The sequence below is a fragment of the Candoia aspera genome, chromosome 9 (assembly GCF_035149785.1).
Source record: "Candoia aspera isolate rCanAsp1 chromosome 9, rCanAsp1.hap2, whole genome shotgun sequence".
In the NCBI taxonomy this organism is placed as follows: domain Eukaryota; kingdom Metazoa; phylum Chordata; class Lepidosauria; order Squamata; family Boidae; genus Candoia; species Candoia aspera.
This window is the reverse complement of record NC_086161.1, coordinates 6,797,313-6,824,077: the sequence shown is the minus strand read 5'-3', so window position 1 is coordinate 6,824,077 and position 26,765 is coordinate 6,797,313. Positions and strand designations below refer to the sequence as shown.

The following is a 26,765-nucleotide window of genomic DNA, read 5'->3' as shown; positions in this document are numbered from 1 at the left end:
TATATTTAATTTTCTGTATCGTTTTAATTGTTTGATTGTTTTTATTATCGTTAGCCACCCAGAGTCACTGGTCTGAGATTGGGGGGGGGGGCTATATAAATTAAATAAATACATAAACTTCACTCAATATTCAATGAACAAAACAACCAGACCACCAAGAATCAGTTTGCTTCACAGACAGAAATATGTTAATTCCTATCTATGACTTCTGTTCATTCATAATTAACTAGTGGAAACCCCTCATTTCTAAATGAAAAATTTCAAGACAGAACCTGGTGGCCCAGATTAAGAGTCACAACCCATTTGATTAGTAAAGCCCTGAGGAGCTATCAGCCAGAACATTTATTCAAAGATCATGGAGCCTCCTCACGTTCATTTCATCAGCAAAATCCACCAAGTCTTACCTTGGACGATAAGATGAACTCGTGATGTTTTTGGATGATTGTCTGTCTGTACAGAGCAGGTGTAGGGACCTTCATCATATATGTCCACATTATGGATCTTGATACTGTATTGAGTTTTGGTGTTTGTGAGAATGACCACTCGGTCGTCTATCGACCACTTATCATTTCCAGCATAAAGAATTGTGCTACGGTTCAGCCAAGCTACTCGTGTGACTCTGTCATCCACAGTACACCTAATAAATAAATAAAAAGAATGAAAAGGAATTGGTTGTTACTGCCTTCTGGGGAAAATAAAATCATGAATTTCTGTTTCTGTTCTTTATTATTTATTTCTGAATCACCTAGCCACCCAGTTAAAAATGTATGCTTCCATGCATTCTTTTTTTAAAGCAAAATAAAATTATAGATAAAACTAATCAGATGTTACATTTGCCCCATTTCTCCCTTTGGTATGAAGTTCAAAGTTCTCAGAACCTACATTTTCATTCCTTTCGAATGGAAACCTCCTGAGGCTTTTTAGTGTCTTAAAATATTTCTGCTTATTGATAAATACAAAGTTGGTATACAGATGGGGCAAAAACTTAAAACGCACCAACAGAGAATCATGTTCCCAGCTCTCATTTACAAGGTGTGGGGAAATAGCCAGCTTCCAAGGTGCTTTTGGAGGCCAAAAGCCAGGTGTTCGTGATAGTTTGTGTTAAATCAGGTTTTAAGAAAGCTTTCTGAAAAAGACACAATAGCTGGGTTCACAGACTTTGTTCAGCCACAACCCATGGTTTCAAACCATAATGACTGGGTATAGGTATCTTGCTCAGCCACAAACCATGTATTCTCCATGCATGCATCAGGCTAACCCTCAAACCATGGTTTATCAACCATAACAGCTGGGTTATCATATGATTTGCTAAGACCAATCCAAGCAAATTGTATTAGGACTTAGCAAAGTCCATATAAACCAAGTCTGTACCCATTTATTTCTCAGAGTGCAGCATGTTGTCATTTTCACACAGAGAAGGTATGTTCACCTGCTCCAGAGAGAACGCCTTTCCAGGTTATCAGGGATGAAATACAAACTGTCACCTGGAAGATCTCCCCAACTCGGGTGTGGATCTGTAAACTCAGCTGCAACCCAGCATGGCATTAAGTGGCAAGGGAACTTTGTGTAAAGGCCCCACTGCAACCCCTAACAACAATGAATTCACTATTCATTAGATAGAATAAAAAGCTGCCCAGTGGTTTGCAGCGGACAAAGAGTTACACAATAGACTGAGGTGGATCTTTTAAGCAGGGAAACCTGCTCTGATTCTATAGTGAGGATTGATCAAAATGTGCATCTTGACTGGCTGAAATGGCATCAGACCCAAAAAGGTTCTGATGGTCAGAACTGCCAAGGCTTCATTCTAAATTGGACAAACATTTGTTTAAGCATATCATCTCACCTTCCTTTTTAGAGCATTCTGTAAATAGCTCCGGAGACAATAATTGTGCAAATTAGATTTCAATTGACCTTCCATTTTGTGTTGATCTATTAACAAAGCCCATTCTTACCTGGCAGATCTCAAACAATAGCTATTGCTAGCCTGTGTTCTGGCAGTGGCTCAACCAACACGCCTGTACTGTTCATGTGCTGGCTGATAACGACATCACTGTTTTGATTGACATCACCTGTGAGATCTAAGGGATTCCCAAATCCTACAAACTCTGTGAGCTTCTCCTTTGCTCCCTGAGAACCAATTTCTTCCTCTCCATTGTCTTTCTTTTTCCTGCTCAATCGTTGCTAGAATAGACCCATTTTTCTCCTTCCATTCACACATTTCTTTTTCAGTCCACTCTGTTGAGCTCCATAACATCTTACATTCTATCCATCTTAATCTTGACTTCTGCTGTGGCTGCCTGAAGTTCTAACATCACAACCCTCTCTTTATTCAAATTAACTCCAGGAGAGCTAAGCACAGTCTAGTTAAGTTGAGCCCTAGGGGGACTGCAGTCTAGTGGACTATTACTCCTGTCTCAGTTCATTATAATGAATAATAAAGAGATACTTACATGCATTTTTGTTAAATTATTCATTGTATGGACTATAAAAATCAGGACAGTAATATGTAAAACAGACAACTTCCATGTCTATATTCATATAAATATCTAGCAGAAAGACTTTCAAGGAACTCACTGGGCCCCTTATTAAAGATGAAGCATACTTTTACCATTTGATGAGACAATACTGTAGTGATTCTTTCCTTTTTGCTTTGTGCAGTGAAGGGGGGCGGGGAGCACACTAATTGTCTGATGTCTAAATTCTGACTTTGTAATAGGCCAAAAAAATTTCCCTTCCCCTTCTGAGCCTGCTTGTTTGATATTGATATTTATATGCACAAAGTGTACTACAAATGCAGTAAGAAATAAAATAAAATTGAGTTTCCATTAAGGCAATCCCAAATGTACCCTCTACCAAAGACAAAGCAAAATGAATTACCACCCATAGACCTTTTTTTCCTTATTTGGAAAGTTTAGTTAACAATTTTCTTTAATTAGTTTTTTAAAAGACTAGGCTGAAGAAATGCACAGGCAGACCCTATTCTCCATTCAGAATCTTGTATGCCCATCTCTCTGGGTTTCTGAGACTTGACCATACCAGCATTCAAATATCTTCAACATTTTCTCTACGGCCATCTCTGTACTCTACATCCCATTTATTCTCATGCATGGTTACAATACCATTGTCAGTAGTTCAATAACTCACTTAACTTTTATCAGGAATACAGACATACACAGACAGGTGCACAATACGTTAACTTCTAGGTAATTGTTTTGTACTTTTTAAAATACAATTATTTTTTGTAGCTGTGGGCAGCAAGCATGATGATGATGGCAACATCATGAGAAAAATTAAGGCAAGAAGATGGAACTCTTTTTCAAAAAAAAAATTAGTCTCTGTGTTTTAGTGTAAACACATATTTGTATTTGCTCTAAAATCCTGTTGAAAGCATAACAAGCCTATATTCCTTGACTTACACAACGTTCTACACAAACGATGGCAAATCATGCAAAATTTGCTTTCAAAGTTTTATGCATGAACTTGTGGGGCTCTGGAAGGCATTTAAAAAATGGGTCCTATGAAGCTATGCATAATTCTCAAGCTGTTAGTTCCCCCTCCTTAGTGTACTGAACATTGTAGGCAGTTGTGTTTTGCATTTATTCCATATCTGAAAAGAGTTGTGACCAATTCAAGTCCTTGCCTTTTGTACACCCACTGCAGATTTTAATGGATGGCACAGTTGAATAAACCCATTCTGTTTTCCATCAAAACTCCTCAGAGCAGCACCAAATGGAAGAATCAGCCTTGATGATATATAGAGTTTTCCAACAATAATTGTTTTGTCTACATGAAGTGCAGGTGGGCAATGGAAGAACTTGGTGTGTTTATGTCATCTGCATTTAAGTACTCCTTTTTCTAAATGAGTTGTTTCTCCAAAATGGAACTTTGAAATGTTTCTCCAAAATGGAACTTTGAAAATAAAAGACAGGTGCCATGAGGCTGAATAATCCTATTGAGTCCCCTGGTTAATTCTTGTTCAGGAACCAGTACCCAATAGCTGTTGAAGCCTGTCTTGTTTTATGCAATGCAGTGCTTCCCCTCTAGCTTTTTCCCAGTTGGGTTTATAGCAATGTCTCCAGTAGGCAAAAAGGTAAAGAAACTTCTTTAAAGTATTTAAACTTAGGGGACGAGCTTTGACATAGTTGGAGCATAACCTAAGCCACAGGGTTTTTCAAATTAAGAGTGAAAGAAAACCCACATTAACATTTTCCTGGCATTCACTATTCATCTTCAGAGTAATCATGCTACTATAAAACTATCATGGAGAAGAAAAATAAACTTGTGCAATTCCAGGAAGAACAGAAATAGCCGCAGTGCTGCTACTTTGACTTGTGGCTTTAGCTCCTATGAAGATAATTAAAATGACTTTCTTGAGAGAATCTGTAGAGTGTGCGTTCTCCCCCTTTTCTTTCTTTTAAAAATATAATTGCATTCCAATTAAAAACAATCAAGCCCTAAAAAGTCTAAGTTGCCACCTTCCTAATGTGGGTGCCATCATTGCTTGGAGGGGAGATTGTCTGGAAAATCAGTGTAATTTGCCTTGAATAACTTTGTGGAAGAAAGATGGACTAGAAACATAGATATGAAAGCTATAAGGAGAATTATTAAATGGAACTCAATTGGCCATTTAATGCCAGTTTCCCATTTAGAGAGTTAGTCTACAGAAACAAACCTCAGATAACATGATAAATCTGTTCTTCTGGACTGTGTGTATTTGTGTGTGCATATATGCAAACTTGTGTGCATAAGGTTGCACAACTGCATGGACATGGAATTGCATCATCTCCTATTGGGGGGGGGGGGGAAACAACTCTTTAAATTCCAGTGAATAATTATATTTTACCCTGAATGTATGAAAGGTGTGGAACAGTGGTTGGCCCTTCCAAGGGAACATGACCCCATCAAGAACGAAAGATGGAATTATATTGGATCCAAGCCATTTCTGGATAAGTAGCCATTCTGTTTTGCTGGAGTTTAATCTGAGCCTGTTTTGTCCCATCTGGATCCTAACACCCTCCAGATACCAAGTCAGAACATCCACAGCATCCCCTGCTTGATCCAGTTGGAGACAGATAACTGCATACCATCCACATATTGGTGATACCTCACCCAGACAGATGAATGTCCCCTCCCAGTTGTCTCCTATAGTCCTTCTGGTTTCAGAGTTAACAAACTCCAACAAAATGTTCCAAGAGATTGGGATGGTGGACACAGGAGGAAGAGAAGATTTATTTGTAATCATCAGAAATAAACAGAACTGTTCAGAAGTAAACACAAAAGAACAGAACTTGGCTGGGATCCCGTCTCTCAAAGATGCAAATTAGAAACAGGCTATCAAAGCATGAGGTTCCACTAATCCTCTCTCAACAACATAAATCATCAAATTAGCTTGCAGAACAATGACATCTGTGGCATGTAATATTGAGTTGAATACAATAGGTCCTAAAGGGAAGAAAAGGTGTCTGTTGGGCTTCCGACTTTGTTGCTGATATTTATTCATGGTGATGAGGACAGAAGGCTCTTAGCTGAAACACCCAAGCCCTTCAACGCTGCTAAGGAAACCATGAGTTTATTCATTTCTTGGCATGCTTCCACTCAAGTTTTCTTTCTTCTAGTTCCTGTTGGCACTTTTCCTATCAGCCATTTAAAGCCCTGACGTTCAACAAAGAATAAGGACATCATTCATTCAAACCATATATTTTGGTGGGAAAATAATTATAGGCTGCTAGTTATTTCTGCAAAACTCTGGAGGCATGCTGTCATAGGATATAGTGAATAAAACTTTAAAAGGCAGGGATAAATGTGGTGCTTGGCTTTTTAAAAAGTCTGTTCAGAGAATGGGGCATGATAAGAGAAGCTGATGGAGATGTAATTTCATGTAGAGGATGAAGCAGGCTTTGGAACAGAATGCCTGGATGCATTAAGTCTATTTATTGTTTAGCTCGCTTTACATTTAGCAAAGCGAACTGTATGAGGTAGTCAAAGAATTTTCCATTTTTGCTCCTTTAATTAAAAATAAAAGTTGTGACTACTCATAGCAACACACAGCTTTTCCAACTTTCCCACTACATGGAATTCGGGCATTCAGGGAAAAAAAAAAGTCTGTTTGGGCTGGAAAGCTTCATGTCACTGGGGAGGGAGGGCAAGAATCTGGCAACTTGCTGAAATCAAAGAAGTTATGTAGGACCATTTAGTTCTTGATTCAATTTTACATACTGTCAATTACCAAAGTTGGCAGTTTACAGTAAAATCGTAACTCCAAGACAGCCAGTTAAAATTAGGTTTCACTATATTAAACCTCATTATGTCAGATTAACAGGTGGAAGGAAAGCATATAAGAAAAGTCCAGTAAATTGAAGAATATGTTGTGGTGGTGATGATGTCGCAATATTTGTGAAGACACCATCGCACAAAGGATAACACTGCATAATTTATGTGACGTCATTCAATTTACATAATGACTTCATCACACAACACATCACTTATGTAATGATGTGATGGAATTCTCTGGCTCTGGGAAAGAAAGTGGACATTTCTAAAATTTTGAAGAATAAGAACTGATGGACATTTTTGTGGTGTCAAATAAGCAATTAGCATCTTCTCCATTAAATACAAGACTCTGTTAGAAAGGTGATCTAAGGTACCAGGAAAGTTTTAATTTGAAACACACTCACTGATAAATGAGAGAAGACACCCCCTTTTCTCTTGCTATAAACTGCCTACTCACCCTCTAAGAATCTTGCTGTCTTGGCTGTGGGCTGCTGTAGGGGGTTTGACAAATGATATCATTACATACATGACATAAATTGCAACTGAAGTTTGATTCATTGCATGTGAAGTCCGTCACACTTAGGCCCAGTAAATCAAGATTTCTGCATAATACGAAAAATAATTTACAAGTATCAACAATTACAAGCTCATCTCATCAGAGGTGCTTTCAGGATCTTTTAAAAGTCAACAAAAAAAGTGCATCCTTCTCAAACCAAGAGGAAGAATATTAAAAAACAAAAACAAAAAAACAGAATAATTACACCCACACACACTACCAACTTCGCTGAATTTCCTTTTCTGTCCTGCCAAAAATTAATTTAGTGTAACTGGGGGTGATTTTTGGCCCATCTTTAATGTAGCACATGAGCTTATTTTATTTGTAGTAATTATTAGCAATAACTTATGTCATTAAGATTTCAATCCATCTGTTCAAAAATATTGGAACATCGATATAGAAAAAAAAGATATGAAAATTGCTTGGTAAACTGAAGAACGGCATTACTTAACCTCTGTAATGGGATTTAAGGGAAATGTGAAAGAGAGATGCTTACTGAGAATTATTTCAGTTGTTAGTAGGTATGGAATAATGTTGCAATTCTTTCTTGGAGAAAAATATAAAATATTATCATAGTACACCAGTTTTGCTTATGTACCTACAAATGTGAAGTCTTACATAAATTACACTTAGAATATATCCTTTACGTTGTTGCAATTTAGATAAGTGAAATGGGCAATTTATGTCCTTTTAAGGCTCTTGAGTATTTGGCACAGCTGATGTCCTGTGCTCCAATACTTCATTTTTTCACATACTTTATTCTTGGAATTAAAACAAGGTAAGAATTGTAATAAAGCAGCAGCCAATTTGCTTTTATTTTCTTTGCTTCCAATCTATCACTACCTTTATTTAGTGCTACTATACCTGAATTGCAAAAAATTCAGAAGACTGCTAGATGGCAGCATTAGTTGCAGCATTAGTCTTGTGCATCTCCTTGTTGACCTCTAGTGATAATACAGATGTTTGCCCTCTAGTGATAATACAGATGTTTGCCATCTACCTAGTCTGCCATCTGTCTTTCAGCTTTCCATAACTGAATGTACAACCTTCCTCACTTTCCTCATGATAAAAAGTTTTTAAAAGTCTAGTATTTCTCCCCACCATCCTACTCACAGAGTCCCTACATTTCGTTTGTGTGCATTTTTGCAGTCCAGATGCTAAAAGCCTACATTTGTGTACATCTCTCAAGTAATATGCAAAACATTCCTCCTGAAACGCTAATATGAGAGCAGTGGTAAAGGATTTTTAAGAATCATTTACAAAGATAGAGACCTCTCAAAAACCTTCTCTTCACAGTGGTGGCACATCAGTAAGGCTGGCAGCATGTTTAACAAACTCTGATGCTGTCAAAATAATGTTGTTGTATTTGTCCTGTCTTGTCCCCTACCTTGAGTACTCATAAGCTTGCCCTGTGTGTGTGTTATCCCAGCATCTACAGAATGTAGTGTTCCATGGTCAGTAAACCCTGTTTAAAACTGTATACTAGTAAAATTACTGTGTAGGATTTTTCCCAAACTGAACTGAGCAGAACAAGAACTGGAGGGTGGAGATGATGTGGTAGGTAATCTCTTTGAAAGGAACCCAAACCCACACAAATATAGCTTGAGTTTTCTGGAGCATAAGTTTCATCCATCACTAAGGCACAGAGGAGTTAGATCTGGTTAATACAAGGACAGGCTGTTTTTCCAAGGGCTGCCAGAAAATTGGGTTTTTAGGAGTTTGCATATGACATCATGTGACTAGTAGGAGCAATGACAGGGCAGACATGTCATGGGTTGGGAGGGTGAGCATGGAAAATACCAAACTTCTAGGTTCCTCACAGACTTTGTATTTGCAGAGGGCTCCTTTTAGGTAAGATAGGATAAGGATAAAAGAAACAAGCCCTGAAACAACTTTTTGATGGGAATATAGAATATATCAGTGTTTTTCAAACTTGGCAACTTTAAGATGCACAGACTTCAACTCCCAGAATTCCCCAGCCAGCCATGCCTCAAGAGTTGAAGTCCGTGCATCTTAAAGTTGCCAAGTTTGAAAAACACTGGAATATATGGAGCAAAAGTGTGAGAATGTATGTAACTTTTCTTTATTTCACCACTGGTACATCCAACCTTCCAGCAGCTGCTTCCAATATTGAAATACAGAAACAGCTAAGCAACTGCTATAAGGCATGGTTCATGTACCACCCTAAACCATGGTTTATTTAACTGTTATCTATTGAATATTTGATGGTTGGCTCTATCTGCAAGGCTAAATCAGAAGCCATTCTATATAAAAAAGTGAAAGGTAAAGGAATCTCTCAAGTCAAGCTCAACTTTTTGGGGATACAAAACAGGTTTGCTATTGGCTATTCCACCACTAAAAAAAAAAGCTTCTAATCAAGCCTGCAGCTCTGGGACTTCCTGGCAGTTGCTCCACCAAGTATTAAGCAGGTTCAGCCCTACTTAACTCTTCATGATTAACTAGGTTTTGCTAGCTATCTCCCCATAGATAGGCTGTGGTGTATAACTATGCTAAGAAACCTGTTGGTCATGAGCATTGTTGTGCCCTTTGATACCACTAGTTAGGACTTTAAGGTTTCTATTTTCCATTATATCTTGGCCATAACAGTTAACCTGCTTTAACAATGACCTTCCAGAAGATGTTTCACTCGATCAAGTATAATGAGCACATCACTATCTGCTTCCTGTGTTTTCTGATTTTTTACAACTGTGCTTCAAATATGAAAATATAAAGTTGTATACCCATTTCTCTTTTAAATATGAGATGATGATGATGATGATGATGATGATGATGATGCCTCTGTACTGAGAGGGTAGGAGAAACTGCCTCACCAAAAATAGTCTGGCTGACTATTGTTCCGTTTTATTCCATGGGCTCGGGAAAGGAACAAGCAATGTGGCGGATGAAAGACACTCAGCAACAGTATCAATAGAATTGAGGAGACTGATTAAGGGACATGATCCAGCAAAATGCCTTCTTCATTGCAGCCCACTGTTTGCAGAATTGTGTACTTGCTGAACACCAGCCTCAATCAACTCGCTGTGTAAGAATTCAATCAGTGCTAATCTAACACAATATACCACCTGCTCCCTGGCTGATTTCTAGTGTTCTTCAATCAAAAGGGGGGAAACAAAGGGTCACTTGTCAGCAGTGTAAGCAGACCTGAAAATTCAAGAATGTGGAGCCCTTTAGTCCTTGTGGCAGTGAGTGTGGTGCACACTTTTCAAATAAATCAGCTTCAGTCTTTGATGGGAAGAAGGGGTGTGGGAACGAAATACAGGGGAAGACAGGAGATGCAATGCATGTTACCTTCACTGAAGCAATGGTAATTAAAATGTGTTAACTATAGATGTCTGCTGGGAAATGGGAGGAAAAGTGATATCCTGTGCATCACAGTGGCTCCCACCAGACACCTATGGTGTTTACATCAGGTTGCAGTCACAAGCAACAAGTAACTCAGCATACAATGTGCCTTCATCCCCCCCCCCAAAAAAAAAAAAAAAAAACAGAAGCCAAACCAAGCTCTACAGAGGTGGAGGCAAAAATGTTCTGGCATGTTCAACCATTTCACTGGGATGTCTTAAAAGGGGCCAGTCAACATGGTAAAATCCTAAAGGCTGGTAATCTTGGCTGCAGCACTAGCTGCTTGCAAGGATCTTAGAGGTATGCATGAACTTACAAAGTTCTATGCCGTCCCTGATGCATCTTGGGGCCAAACCAAAGGACATGCTGGGAAGTCTTCAATCAGCATCAATGAATTCTTCTGTGACAAACCAAAGTTTTATGAGAAGTAAAATTGAATAGAAAAAAATAGCATGCAGGGAGGGTTACATATCCTGACATCATTTACCATGCCAAACCCTAGTGCTTGCCTTGAGCTAAAACACAGGGGACCCTATCACTGAGGATAGGTTTACAAACTGCACATATTGTGCCTTTTTTTAGCTTAGTGAAACTACACTCTGTTGTTTTCAATTAGTGAACTAAGCATGTGATGAAATCTCTCACTGAAATCAATAGGACTTGGGTTGGACAATGCATAATTGCTGCCAAGGCATAATTTTCTCATTTGCTTTATTATCCACTAATACAGATATCCCTCTTCCCTTATGTTCCCTATTAGAAATATCTGTGGGATTTATGAATTAGTCTTTTTTCATAAAACTTTGGAGGAACAGAGTTGAGAAAATGTCTGCAATATTTTTTTCCTACCTAGGTAGAAAAAGATAGCCTCTTTCTATAATTTCCTCTAACTACCCTCTGTATTTTTTGTAAATATTTGCTACCATTTCCTTACACAAGGCTAAGAACATAATAAGTTGGCCCTAAATAGGATTTAACTCAAACATCCAATTCCAACCCATATCCAATTATCACCAAAAATGTTGTGTGCACTAGGATCCCAAGTTCCAATCTCTGTAACTCTTAAATGAACTGGAGAAGAAGTTTCACTCATCATGGGAATAAGCCTCAGGGTCTTGGCAGCTTGCCCAGAAGGATTATTATACGACAGGTTGGGCTCTGTTGTAATTAGCTCCTAAACAGCTGGAGTAGTTGGATAAACCCTCTGTATCTTAATACATAGCGCAAGAGCAGCCATGGAGAATTAAAATACAATGGTAGATATTTTGAGCAGATAGACAGAAGTGGAAAGCTAAGGTAGCCATTTCCTCAGATTTAAAATCTGGGAGCCATAGATGCCCTGACTTTACTTGAGGCCCACAGAGAATAGTCTAAAACAGCAAAGTAGATATGTCTTTCTCAGAATCCATGTTATGCATTCTTTTTTGGTGCCTAAGTCAACAACAACAACAAGTAAAACAGCATATGTGCCATTTGGACCATCTTCTCATTAAAACCTAAAAAGAGTTTATGTTGAATCTAATTAAAGGTCCATCAGGATCAGCAATGGTTAACCAAATGCTATGGAATTATGTACCACTAGCAGAATATAAGAACAGCAGCAGATTCCCAGTGGGCTGAACCTGGAACCTTCTGGGTGCAAACAATGTCTGGAATACAGCTTATAAAGATATACAATGATCGTTTTCAAATGTGTTAAACCAGAAGAGATAAAAAGCTAGCAGATCTATTTATATAATCAGTTAGCCTTAGTGTTAAGGGTCTGGAGGCTTTGCATGAGATGCAAACCCAGCCTGTCCTTTAATAGACATGTTACATGTGTTGTATGAATTAAATCACAGTGAATAGAAATCCCATTTCTGGTTTTCATCTACACACTAACAAACCTATTCCTTACAGCAAACTGCTCCAAAATGCTTCTGCTATTTAGCTGGCTTTAATTAAAAACATAAACTCGGCACTATGCAAACCTGCAAATCTCCTAGATGAGCCAGGAAAAGAGAGAGGGTGAGAAAAAAGTAAACATTTGCCTTCTGCTATTTTGTCAAAATGTTGGCACAAACTGTCAGCTATTCATAGGAGTGGCAAGGAGTAGGATAGGTACTAGTGAGAAATGGCAATGCTCTTGACAAGTCAGACTTAGTCAAACTCAAAGTCAGAGTCAGGTATTTTATTTCGATCATTTACCAGCATAAAATCACATTAGAATGATAAAAATTTATAACCACTCCAATATGAACAATTTAGCTTATGAACTGCAGAAAAATAACTACAAATTAGAATTACTAACCCAGAGTTATAAAATCTGTATGTCTGTAAACATTATAATTAAGTTTAAGATTATGGAAACTATAGCATCATATGGTGCAGTATAAAATAGCGTGTTAAATGTTAACATATAAAAATCTATGGAAAAAAATAGAGATCAGAATTGCTAACCCAAATCTATAAAATTACTACATCTATATTATCACTAAATCTACATGTAAAAGTATAATACTGATACTAAAGCTATGTAAACATAATATAATATAGTTCAATATAAAATAGTGTAGTGTACAGGTTATTATATAGAAATCAATTATTGTAAGCCTTTATTGTAAACCACCCAGAGTCTCCTAACTTAGGGCAAAGTACCATGCTGAGACAATGAGTAGGTCTCTAGTGTTTATTGAAGGCTCAGAAGGTAAGAATCCTGCCAAACTGAAGGAGCATGAGTAACCCATACAGATAAACCCAAAACTCAAGGTGGGTCTGCTCTGAGTTTCTTTGAATGACAGTTCAAAGCCTCTAAACTATACATGTGTTTTCCCCCCTGGATAGGGGCCCCCTCCTGCTCGCCATCGGTACTCATGACATCGAGTCCCTCCTCTGGGGGGAGATGGGCAGTGGCAAAATTTGATAAATAAAAATAAATTGCAGTCCGTGATTAAACGACTTGAGAAAAATCAACAGTAATACAAATATATGGACATGGTCTTCATCTGATCTAATAGCCCTAATGACTAGCTCCTAGTGTGATGGAATGTGAGGTTGACCTTGGAGGACAGAGGGAAGGGATGCTGCCTAGGGAATGATCAGATAAAAGGAAAGGAAGTTCATGAGTGCGTAATGGTCTAAAGAAGATATTTAGGAAAGATGCGCCCTGACCCCTCAAGCGATAAATAGGGAGGGCGGGAGATTTCTACTTTCAGACTTGCAGGATTCTGTTAATGTACAGTAGCCCTACAATAAAGTAGAATTAGTTCATCTAGTCATGTTTCCTGTCTGGCTTACCTGGAAGGTCTGACCCCTAGTGAGTTTTTCAGGTGGCTGCACAGTATATGACAACCTTCTATAAAAAGCGATTACAGTCCAAAGGGACGTAACGCTGAGCCGTGTGATCTAGAAGCCTTGTAAGTAATGGAAAGATAAGAACACTCTGAAGACATCTTTAGGAGGGGGGCATAACATGAAGGAGGACGTGTTCCGTAGACTCAGCTTGCCCAGGGTTATAGTGGCATTGATACTCCAAATATGAGATTTCCTGTATTCTCCCTCCAGAACAGCTGAAGGGAAGATATTAAACATCCTTCTATTTGGGGGGATTTCTAACTCCATAAGGTCTGTGCCAGGTATTTATATATAGCTGTGGTTGTCCATGATAGATAATCAGTCCTACTGAATCAAGTTTGGTACTCAGTGGCCACAATATACTGTTTTGTTTGTTTGTTTGTTTAAATCTAGCCTGCTCATAGTCCAGGGAAGGTAAATCAGAGGGAGGGAATTCTAAGGATGCTTCCATATAGACTGGTATCCATTCTCCAATGTTAGAGGAGCCAGCGCCTTTGACAAGAAAGATTATTGTAACCAACAGTGGAATATAGATGGTCACACTTTGGTGTCTATTTCTACCCCTTCTGCCACAAGAGGCAGGCTGGCATTTTGTAACCCAAATGGGGGACAGATTTAGTCATGCTTTATGGAGATAGGTCTTCCACTTTCAGAGAGATTGGGTGAGGGCCTAATTTGTCCCATGATCTAAAACGAACTTAACCCTTTCCATAGTGGGTTCATTCTGCCTTCAGCTTGAAGAGCCTTTAGCTACAGCCTTGTTTTCCATTCATCCCTTCTCCAGTTGGCTCTATTTTGTTTAATTAATTTCCTTTCCATTTCAGTTTGGTCTAATTTTTGCTATGTGACTTTCAGCTTCATAAAGTAGGGATGGATGTGATGCTGCCTGGAAAGCTAGGAACATTGATGGCCCACAGGAAGATCTGCTGGGGAGTTACTGGCCTCGAGACTACCTATTGCCTGTTATTTTTCCAGCGTTCCACATCAAGGTGCTCTCTCGCCCCATTTGCAAAGTCCTCAAGCAAAGCAATATACACAGATTATTTCTAATGCATATAGTTTATCTATATACAATTTTAGAAATTTTCTCAGAAAAGTTGTATTCTGGGCCTTAGTTTCTATGTCTCCAAACGAGACTGCATTCCTATTCTGTAAACCACAGTTTAGATGTGATAAGAGGATCCGTTGCAGGAGCTTTTCCCCTACCCTTTATTGGTCATTTCAGAAGGAGACTGTTTTCTACCTCCTTCCTGAACTAAGCAGTTAACTTTCCAAGACTCACTGGAGGGATTGTTCATTTCACTTGCAAATCAAGGCTATGAATTTCCTGGGTATCCTGCAATAGATGAACTAGATGTGTGTCCAGGCAAATGAACAAGTTCATCTAAGTAGGGTGTTTATTTGTTTGAGTTGTACATGAATATACCAAATTACATTATCAGATCATAGTTGCGTTTCTGATTTATTCTTTCTTTGTTCTTCAGAACTTCGTGCATCCAAGCAATTAACGTCTCAGGCAGGGAACACATAATTATCCTCATTTGTCTAAACGTCACCAAGATGGCCAGCTTTCAATTAACCTTTTGGGGATGGAATAAAGTTGGAGTGATATAGTGACCATTTTGAACCTTACTGTATGATATATATATATATATATATATATATATATATATATATATATATATATATATAATTACATACATACACACATACATACATATACATACATACACACACACGCACACATACACACACACATAGGTAAAGGTTTCCCTTGACATTAAGTCCAGTTGTGTCCAACTCTAGGGGGCGGTGCTCATCTCCGTTCCAAAGCCGAAGAGCTGGCGTTTGTCCGTAGACACTTCCATGGTCATGTGGCCGGCATGACTACACGGAACGCCGTTACCTGCCCAACGAAGCGGTACCTATTAATTGACTCACATTTGCATGTTTTCGAACTGCTAAGTTGGCAGGAGCTGGGACTAGCAACGGGAGCTCACTCCATCACATGGATTCGGACCGCCGACTTTCCAATCGGCAAGCTCGGCAGCCCAGTGGTTTAACCCGCAGCGCCACCGCGTCCCTTACATACATATATACATACGTATATATGTATATATTGAATGTTACTGTCTGCTTTTCACTCACACACACACACACATATATTTGAATTATTTGGATGATAAAATAATGTATGGCAGGATAGCTGCTTCTACAGGTAAAAGGGTTTGAGAAAGAGAAGTCAGCTGATGACTATAAAGATAACTTTATGAGAATTAATACCTTTAAGTACTGCCTTTCCACCTTCAGTGCTCAAAAAAAAGCACGATTGGCTGAATGTTGACAAGGAATGTTAATAGTGCCTTTTCTTTCTAAGAAAGAAGAAGGAAAAAAAATATTTTGTGGAAAAAAATTGGCACAAGGAATCAGTGCAAGAAATGTAGTTAAATAACAAAATTAAAAGTAATGTGCTGATGAAGTCATGTTATGGATGTGCCAATTTGCAGTGTGATAACCTAAACTTGGACTCTGAAAGTCTCTAGCCGTGGAATTACTGTTCCCATTTATTCATTAAAATTTTACAACAAAGTTTTGTTAGAAGCAGCAGAGTCTGCCAGACAGACAAAAAAGTGAAGATGGAAGCCACAAGCATGCAGTCAACCCCCACCCCTGTTATCCATGCAGTGGGCTTTCAATCACATAGTTGTGATGCCATCTTGACTATTTTGACCCCCCCAACACCTGATTAAAAGCAAATCTAATGTGTGAATGTGGCAAACACATATGATATACATACTGTACAGCATACTCTGAAAAGACCTACCAGTGAGTGCACGTTTGTAAGTTACCTGCACGCTCAGTTGCAATTATGCTTTCTCTGGAAAAGCAAAAAGCATTTCAGTGAGAGGTCCTTCTCAGTAATGCTAAATTACTGTATGTGCTTTTAGTCCACTGAACTGTAAGAAGCGAAGCAGTTTAAAATCGCTGGACAGCAGTGGCAAAAGATGAGCTGCATATAGGAGTAAGTCATCACAGTGAAAATATTTTCATTTTATTCCAAGTCAGCTCAGGATGTAAGACCTCCAAAGGAGTCACTTCACATATTCAGCAGCCATTTATCAAGAAACAGGCAATGAAGCAAAAATATATCAAGTGATGGTTGTTCAGAGGTGAATCAACTTTTCATCACTAATATATTTCACCACACTGCACCCTAGGAATTTGCCATGAGTAAAAGGGAAAAATGAATGGGTCTCTCAAATTCAGTGTGTATTAGTTTATCCGTCTGGTGACTGGAAAATAATCCCAACCTTTGCATATATTGACATGCACATTTCTTCTATGTAAGTCATTTTTTACTTACGTGCTCTAAAATAACCACCACCACCTACGTTTCCATAGCAATTTCCCAAACAAAACACATTATGTGCACTCTTCCCAAATAAATGCATTTTTGTACATATTTTTATCATAACAATTTTTGTTGCAGCTGTGAATTACATTGCAAAATACCAAAAAGTGTGATGTATTCCAGTTCATGCGCAAGCTGAGGAGGCACAAAGCAGATATAAAATGGGGACCAAAGTATTTAACTTCTTCCCTAACAGCCTTCCACACAGACATCTGAAACAGGTCTAGATCAGCTATACATCTGCAGCTGATGTCAACATTAGGATCTTTAGCTGAACTCTGAGGAAGCTACATTGTTAAAGCTAAGCACATCTGGATCTCTGCACAGGGCCTCCAGGTCCATAGTGGAAGAAGTTAGATCATTCTTATGCAATTAGAATCGCAATTAGAGAGCTCTTTTCATGCCAATGGCACTTTGAAATCACCCCTAAATGGCAAATTTGGTGTGATGTATTCTAGATGGCATTATCTCTCTTGTCTGAAAGTCTGTAAGTGAGGATTACTATTTTTTTTTAAAGAGTGGGATTCAATGTTGACAATATTTAGCATTGGCCGTGTCAGACCTTAATAAAATTAGCTTTAAAGGAAACAGCCAAAGAAACTGTTTTTGCCTTCATCGATGGTCACTTTTGTTTTCTTTGCTGAGACAGTGTCTCACACTCCAAGTAACTTACTATCCCATTTTCTCACTCCAGTGATATAAATATGTATAATTTACTCCGGAAACAATGCCTCAAGTGTAATCTTCTCTCTCACAAGAACATGGTATTTAAGGGATAGTGGGGAGCAGTAGCTAATGTTGGCTGTTGTGTGTCAATTAAAAACAAAGACAAAAAACGGCAGATTTCTGAAGTTCATTGCATTTCATCTCTGAAAAGCATGGTTTTCCAAATCATTTCCAAGGGGCTTCTCCCCTCAGAGCATGAAATTTAGACTACTGAAAAGCAATTTCAACTTGGACAATTTGTTGGTCTTCTCTGTGTTGATGTGAAATATAAACAGAGAGGCTTGTTGGCCAGGACACACAGTGGGGAAATCGGGTACCACCTATAAGTCCTTGTTCAGTTAGATCATCTCCTACCACATCTACTATTTATTATCTCCAAATGAGATACCCATCTGCCCCTGACAGTGCGTAACATTTCAGCAAAAGCTCATATTGATTGTATGTTACTGCTTTGTTTCCCTGCCATGGTTCATGGTTCATGAAAAAAAGGAACTCTGTACCTTCATTCCTGCTCTTTTTTTATTATCTGCCTTGTCTTCTTCCATGAACTTGGTTCTAGCAGAACCAAGAAAAATACAGGGTGTCCAGCAGACACATGTACCATGCAGGCACTTCTTGTAGGCATTGGATGTGTTCACATAACACTCTTACCCATGTTGATTGAATCATGGTTGACTCATTAACCCAATTTTCTGTTTGTGAGATACAAAACAATAAGCAAACTAAGAGGCAGGGTCTGCACAATACAGCTTCCAAGTTGGATTTAGCTAGGATAATTGATTAGATAATTGATCTCACCTGCATTTGAGAAGCCCACCAACATAAGGTTAAAGCAATGGCTGTTTCCTGAGCAACTGAGGTCTATACTGAAAAGTTTACAGCTCCTGAACAGGGAGGCTCTATTTAGCAAGCAGAGCGAACAGAGCAATCAAAATCCCTGTCACCATAAATTTGTCTATTCTCTGCTATACTCTGTTTAAAACATGGTGGGTTTCACCAGTGGGTCAGTTTCTTGAATATGCACCATCACTCCCTAGAAATAGCCACGAAATAATGAGAGTATTCTGCATTTTTTTACTTGCCATTCAATGAAAAAAGGATCACTTCCTTTGCTCAGAAGGAACAATTTTAAGTGAAATTGTACATTGAACTATGAAATGTGGGGCTGTTGCACTTCCTATTTTATGAGATAGCCAAGGGGGCTGCTTGTCTGTGTGTGTGAGAGAGAGACAGAGAGAGAGAGATAATCTTCTCTCCATTGTTCTGCAGCCTCCCTGGGACTTTCCCAGATACTATGAAACCTCAAGCCATCAAGATTGAACTCATGTCATTCACATTTTTCAAACTGGGAAGTGGGAGCAGCCAGGGAGGCTTCCAAATGAGGGAAAATTGTGTTAGAGAAGACAGTAACATCAGCATCACTTTCCATCCCCTTTAACAATAAACTCTAGTAAGCTCAAAATAATGAAGTAAGTTTTCGGGTTTCATGTAAGCTCAAACCCAGGATAAATTTGAACAGAATTCTCAAGGGCTCTGATCAAGTAGTAGAAAACAAAAATTCTTTTATAGGGAGATAGAAACTTCAGATGGCAGTTTGGGACGCTGCATGAATTGTACCGATCCCCTAGACTTTTCTCTGCATCAAAACACACACACACAACTTATACTTTTGAGTCCAGCCACTCAGTTCATGTAACAGAGATCCTTGTGCAGCCCTGCCATTTGAGAATCTTTAACTGGCCACCTGTGACAATGAAATTCAGAGATTTGTTTTCACCTAGGGTACCATTTCTTCAAGAGTTCTCATACTACATTCAGCAGGCATCTTCTTCCACCCTCTAACCCTGCCCTGGCGAAACTTCTGCCCACGCTTTCAAAGCTAAAGGAAAGCTGCTGTCTCTCTCTCAATCCTGCAAGCAAGACTGTCAGTTCAGAAAGCAGGAGCATCTAAACATGAAAGCAGCACACCACCGTGTGGCTAAGAGATGCTCCATTCAACATCACATTAGCCAGCACCTCTCCCCAGGCTTTTATCTGCAGAGACAGACTAAGGATAATAAACAGGCACAGCATTTACTCCCAGCACTTTTGGATGGCAACATAATTAAAATGCAAGTTGGAGTCAAGGCACCTATCGATAAATCTTTGCCTGTGGTTCCATGGCTTGACAGGAAACCTATACCTGGAAAGAAGAATTCAGTCGCGGGGAAGGCAGGGATAAAAGATCTAGCTCGTGGGCAGCCATTTTAATGTTTCATTTGAGTAATGGCCCTTGCAAATTAGCACCCTGGCGGCCTGAAATACATATTTTTCCAAGGACATGTGGACTCTCTATCCGACAGGTGATGTGGGGAAACAGTCCCTGCGGGTACCGTAGATTTCTGTGCCTTTCCACTGAGGTCATATTTTATTGTATCTGGGATGACAGCAAAGATACCAGAGAGCTCTTGGGTGTTCTGAGGGCTTTGGGCAAGAAATGGAGCAGAAAACAATCTGATGGGAAGGTGGGAGGAAAAAAGAAAAGTAGTTGTGAGTTACAAAGGCAAGAGGGGATGGACGAGTACGGCTCCAAACGATAAGCCAGAAGAGGACCCGAGCTGGCAACAGGATTAACTCTGTTGAAGGATTTAATTCTTAAAGAATGAGCAAATTCGCATCTTCTCTTTTATCCATGGGCAATAGTTGGTATTTCATGAGCATTCATTCCAGAGAGAGTTGTATCCCTGATCTCATCATTTTACCTTGATTGTTTCCTCTGCCTAATCTAGCTTTTGAGATATATCAACTATCCTCCATTTTACAGACCAATAGGCAAACTCTACTTTCAGGAAACCAATAGCCGAGGCAGGGACAGAACCTGGGATTTCCAGATTCCTAATCATTTCTTCTTTCCACCATAACTGTTTACTTATTTTTCAGCCTTACAGTGTAAGCAAAATGTAGAATATTCGCAACAACATGTTCATGATAGCAAAACAAAACACATCCTCGATGCACTGGCCCATGAGCCATGACATTAAGGAATTGTAACTGTCAGTCTGTCTCCAGGCCATTGAGAACAACAGAAATTCTTTCCACCTTACCACAATAACAGCAAATGAACTGATATTCTGTCCTGATAATTAAAAGTGTGACAAGATGTTTGCTTCTTTTTAAAGAGAAAGTCATTTTAGAAAATTAAAGAAATGAATTGAAACAGATGGGAAACACTTGGATGAAATAGGCAGCACTACATTATTTTTCTTTTCTTTTCTTTTTTAAAGAGCCAATTGCCTATACATGAATCACAAAAATAAAGGAAAACATACAGTAGCTTTTCCATGAAGATATGCACTTTTCTGCATTAAACAAAACGATATAGCATAAGAATAACTTTGGGCTCCAAAGCATAAAGCAGTCCTATGACTACAATGTACAACCACTTTGAAATGCTTTTCAATTACATTAAATTCAAGGAATTTGCTGCCCTCCACACCTAGGCCAGTTAATCTGTAACCTCATCTTAAGTACTTGGTTGAGAAAGTGGAGGAAAAGAAGAAAGGGTCCAGGAATTGCTGCCTAGCCTGATTTTGTCGATTGGTAAATGCAGCTGTAAAGCTGTAGATGGGAGGTAGCGAGGGAATATTTTAATTAACATCCCCCCCACACAAAATAGGCTTTTTGAGAAGAAGAAAAAAAGCAATAGGAGGAAATCATTTTTTCTTGCAAATCTGCCAACCCAAGGAGCAAAGGAGAACTCCCTCGACAAAGGGCTTGTCCGGTTTATGATCACATCAACTGTATTGATTTATTTTGCTTTTGCTTTTCTGTTCTAGTTTTTGGAGTTTGTTTAGAGAGGGGTAATTAGCATGGAGAACAACCTGTGATGAGAAAAGACTTTGATTAAAAGAAACAAGAGATATTACAAATAAAGTAAATTTATTTTCTATCTATCACTGGTCAAGATTATGGGACGCAACCACAACTTTCAGGAAGCATCTTTCTCTAATGCTTTATTGAACTTTTCTAACAGAGTAAGAGAGGAAATGAATCAATGGCTGTAACTGGGAGAATAATAATGGGAAGATGGACCAAAGGTCTCTCTTTGGCTGACCACTGAAACAAGGATGTAGGAAAAGGATCTCTAGCTGAGAGTAGGAGGAAGCAATATTCTGTTTAAACGAAGGAATAATAGATTCCTGGAGAAAAATGCAGCAAGAAATGCCCCCCCCCAAAAAAAATTCCACAGCTTTATCTATACTATGGATCTTCCTACAATCAGTAGTGACAGAAAAGGGGTTTCCATCAGTTTGGGCGGACCAAAGCTTAGTTTAGAGTAGGAATGATTTTCAAGCAGCAGATAGGCAGACGTTAAATAACTGCACAGGAATCTGAAATATATAAGAAAGGGATGGAGAGGAAAAGGAAAGAAAGGATTGGGAAGAGTGGAAGGATGTGGAAGAAATAAAGTTACTCATTGACTGAGTAAGTAGAAAGACAGAAGCTAAAAGAATTTTCAGATGGGGTGGTCATTTGATTTAAAAATATCTTCACTGTTGATTCATGTGATGAATTTTGATTGATTAATCAGTTGGTTCAATTTCTGTAAGTTTGCAGATACATAGAATTAATAGCTCTGAGGGAAAGCAGGTTTCCTAGATCAAGGTACTCAGAATAAGCCCAAAGATTTTAAATTGGGTTTAGTCCCAAGGAAATCAGAAGGACTGCAACTTGTTTGATACTTTGCCTTGGTGTTGTAGGGCTGTCTAATTAGCTTGCTTTCTTGACAAAGTGATTATTTAAGATGGCAAGGAAGGTGAGGACCATCAATGGCATCATTATATGAGATCTCTAAGCCTCTTGTGTCTTTGTGCAAATTCATCTTCCTGCTATGTGAAGACGAGGAGGAGGATGAGAGTCAGGTGGAATTGGTGAGTGCCCCAAGTATGAGAGAACAAGGAGGAAGTCAAAAGTCTTTTCTCAAACAATGTGTTTTAACTGGGGAGGAGGCATTTTAAACATGATACAGGAAATTGTTAATTCATGGGATTCATTCAGTTTAGTTTAAACTGGTGTTTCCCATTCTGAGCACCCTCCTGATGTATGGACTTCTACTCTTACATTTCCCCAGCTGCCATAGCTGAGAATTCCAGGAGTTGAAGTCTACACATCTGGAAGCTGCCACGGTTGTGAAACATGGCCTATAAAATGGTGCAAGTGAGTGAAACTGAGAAGGATCTCTGAAAAAGGTCTTCAAGTAGCAGTGGTGGACTTGGTACTTCAGTGCCACCATAGCAAATCCTCAGATGAAGGCCTTACAGTTCCCAGATTATTAAAAGCAAATGATATGGGTCAATAGATTTCCACTGTGTCATATCAGTAAGCTGAATCCACAATCTGGCTCCTCAATCCACTTAAGTTTATGGTTTTTAAGACCTTTGGTTCTGTTTTCTATCACACAGATATGTTCTGTGTCCCAATAGCTACTCCGTACTTTTATATGAGTGGCCAATTAAGGAAACCCAGTTCTGGGAAGTTGTGATCCTGATGGAATTAAATCTTCTGCTCTGACACAGATATCAGTGCTCAAATGTGTAGGAAGGAGAAATAATAATAATAAAAAAAAAACAGTATTGACTTACAAGTGTTTGAACTTGAAGCTTCAATCCATTCAATAACTCTAAGATGTGTTTAAAAAAACAACTATCAAAGGGTCCTTTTAAACTTTTTTCTCCAAAAAAATCCCTTAACAAATGCTTACTGCAGGAGGAAGAGACGATGTGAAATTATTTTGGAATGTGCTGAGAATGTCCTGGTTGAGCAACTGATGCCTCATAAATCATTCTTTTTTCCTACGCTTGACTTCGCTTTCAGGAAAGATAATGTCAGCTCAAAGGGGAGGTTGGTGCCTTGCACTTAAGATGAACATCCTTGAGTATGTGCAGAATGGAGATGAGGAAGGAAGTGGGAGATGTAGAGGATGAGAAGTCGATGGTGGAAGAGCCTCTGGGAGGCTGGTATATGGCAAGTAGAAGTTTCTACATAAGCAGGGATTAGAAAAGACACTTGTCTGTAAAAGAACAGCTCTTCTGTTTTTTCCCCTTGCATTGCATCTAATTTCTGAAAAAAGTTTTTAATCAGCTTTCTATAATATGAGCATTTCGATAGGCAGATTATAATCTGCATATTCATACTCGGCACATTTCTTTCAGCACAGGGGAGTAATGTGAAGCGCTTGTTCCTTGAAACGTTGCTGCTACTGTTTGTAATCTACACATGGCCCTTTGCAATGTAACTATAAGATGCACCTGACCAAAAAAGTGCAGATGCGACCAATTAAGATTTTAATCCACATTAAAGGGAAGAGATGAGAGAGGCAGGAAATGAAATTGTTCCAGTTTAATGCTCTGCAGAAACAGCTTTGCCACTTTGCGGTCTTCCTTTTTCCTCCGCAAAATGGGATTCTGATTTTTTTTTTATCTTATTCTCAAATTGTCTGATAATTTCTGCTGGGTGGTGTTCTGCAGTTTACTTGCTTTTGGAAGGGAGTGTTCCTGCTGATTCTGTTGCTTTCTGTGATATGGCTTTTCATCCCTCTGAAGACTCCTTGGCCCTTCAGTCTTTCCAGTTTGCACAGGGCCCACGGGAAGATTTCCTTTGTGACCTTTTCTGTTCAAATTCATGTCCAATTTTGCAACGGGCAAAGTTTTGCAGTGACTTATGGATGTCATCGCAACATTCATTGAGGAAATTTTGCTGACTTTATCACAATTGCTTTAATCTCTGAAAAGACATCTGTATTTTTCATCTTTGCCTTGAATTTAGCTTCAGGGAAACTTAGGAGCAATGCTAGGTCTTGCTTTATAGCTTTCTTAAACGCCTTGACTCCGTCTGGCAGGACTCAGGTTTTCAGCCTAAGGAGGATGCTGGGTGGTTCTTCTTTCCAATGCAATGGAATATTGTATTTAAATATGTGTTTGTTAGATATACAACCCCTCCCCCTTTCATTCAAAAGGTTAGGGTGACATACATAGCACACCAGCCTCCAATTCTTCCCACCAACAACTTTGTGGAATAGGTTGGATTAAGAAACACTGGCTAGCCAGTCACCCAGTGAGCTTCCAGTAAACTTCCCAGTGCCATTTCAACCCTAAGCCATTACATCAAACTGGAATATTGGGGAAAGTAATTATGTGCAGACACTTGAGACTCAGTCTCTCTGTCAGTTGAGCAATTCCCAGGAATGTGGTTGTCTGTTCCATTCTAAACTCAATCCCTTGGTCACATGACCAAGCAGAGCATAGGCAGTCTGCCCTGTGCTTCCCAGTGCAAGCATACACACTGGCACACAGAGATGCGAAGGGAGAACACACACACAGCAATCTTTTTACTTTATTACATAGAAGGCAATGCACATGCCTCATACAGCCACTGCTGCAGAAGGGGTTGGGAACAATTCCAGAAGCCACCCTCTGTAGATTTTCTCTAATTTGTTATTCTTTCCAACCCAAATATTACCCAAATGTAATAATATTTTTAAAAAAGTTTTAAAAAATGAGTTGAGTCTATCTCTGCCAGCAGGCTGTTTCTTTAAGACTAGAACAGGGTGGGATGAAATTTGTTGTGGAGGGGAGAACCAGCAAAGAAACAAAATCAGGTTCAAAAATGGGCCAGATCCAGCCATGGGCTGCATGGGGGGGGGGAATCCAGAGGAAAGACATCCCCCAGAGTATCCCTACTAGAGATATAGTTGGGCAGCAACTCAAAATGTTGGCAACTCTAAGTCCCTTATGGAGCTGAATTGGATGAACCTTCCTTCTCACAAGGGGATACCCAACGTAGTTTCCAGAATGAATCAGGACCAGGGAAGACAGGGCACCCAGAGGGAATCTTCAGGACCAGCTTTCTCAAACTTGGGTGTCCTTTGAAAATGTGGCCTTTGGCTCTCAGAATTCCTCCACCATTATGGCCATTGCTGAAAATTGTAGGAGTTGAAGTCCATACATCTAGAAAGTACCAACAATGAAGAGTGCTGCCCCTGAATAATACCAAGGCCAAGAAAGATACAGGGTGTAGTGGCCACCACTGGGCTTGCTCCTGAATGCTTGACTTCCCACAATTCCTTCTGTTCTCAAGAAGATTGATGGCAATGACTCCAAATCTTAATCCCTTCTTTCAACTGCTTTCTTCTCTGAAATGCAGCCTCTCATGTATAGACTTCATAGCCCCGGCTAAGCATGCCCAGCTAAACCTTGTAATTGGGCATATTGCAATACTTAACCAAGCCAGAAGTAGGGCTGCATCAGTATTTTCAAAAATTCTTCGATTTATGAATCTTTAAAACATGGATTTATCTCCAAAGCTACTGGTTTACCCTTTTATCAACACCATGCACATACGGACAGAAAATGATTTATAGAGAAAGGTTTTTAAAAAAAACAGACACACACCAAAAGGACTTTGCAGCCCATATTTGTCTTGGGGATAAAAGCAATTCAGATTGTTGCCAAGAAGTCACCTTTTAATATTTTCTCATGCTGTTCTCTTCTTCCTGTGAGCCTGTCAGATTGTCAGCCTTGATACCTGAGGTGTCATAATGGGGAGGGGGAACGTAAGGAGTGAACATCTCAATGCCATCTTGACACTCCAGGTGAAAGGCAGGCTCAAGAAGAGTTTCAGAAAGGAAAGGAGATTTTCATCAGTCTTCCTGGTCCTGCAGCTGCAACTGGAAATCATACCAAACCAAATTCTACTTGGTTAAAGCCTGGAAATATAATTTTGCATTCATGCTTAGTTCCTCTTTTACCAGAAATGGATATCTGAATGAAAACTTTGGATGGTTGGTTTCCAGTGAGATTTGTCCCTTCCCTCTACAAAACACCAGAGCTGGTTATTCTCTCCAATCTGTTTTTAAACTTTATTTACCTTTATAATTTCCTTGGATTTAGTTCTATCATGTCCCCCAGTAACCAAAGGCTCCATTTCCATGATACACATGGTGGAGCCATCCTCTTTCCCAGTGGTAGAGAATATGGAAGATGACCTTGATGGAAATATGGGAGAACTGCTTCTTAGGCAAAAGGGACTGAAACATTTTTTTTAAGTTCAGAGAAGTTGGATAACATT

The 26,765-nt window shown here is 39.1% G+C and overlaps 1 protein-coding gene across 1 annotated transcript in view; it reads right to left on the bottom strand.

Annotated features, from left to right (window-relative positions):
* The window catches only part of OPCML (opioid binding protein/cell adhesion molecule like), a 292,279-nt gene that overhangs the window by 131,222 nt on the left and 134,292 nt on the right, over nt 1-26,765 (bottom strand). Inside the window, exon 2 of the mRNA XM_063311140.1 lies at nt 405-637. Within this exon, the coding sequence (XP_063167210.1) occupies nt 405-637 (233 nt within the window). The remainder of the gene's footprint in view (nt 1-404; nt 638-26,765) is intronic.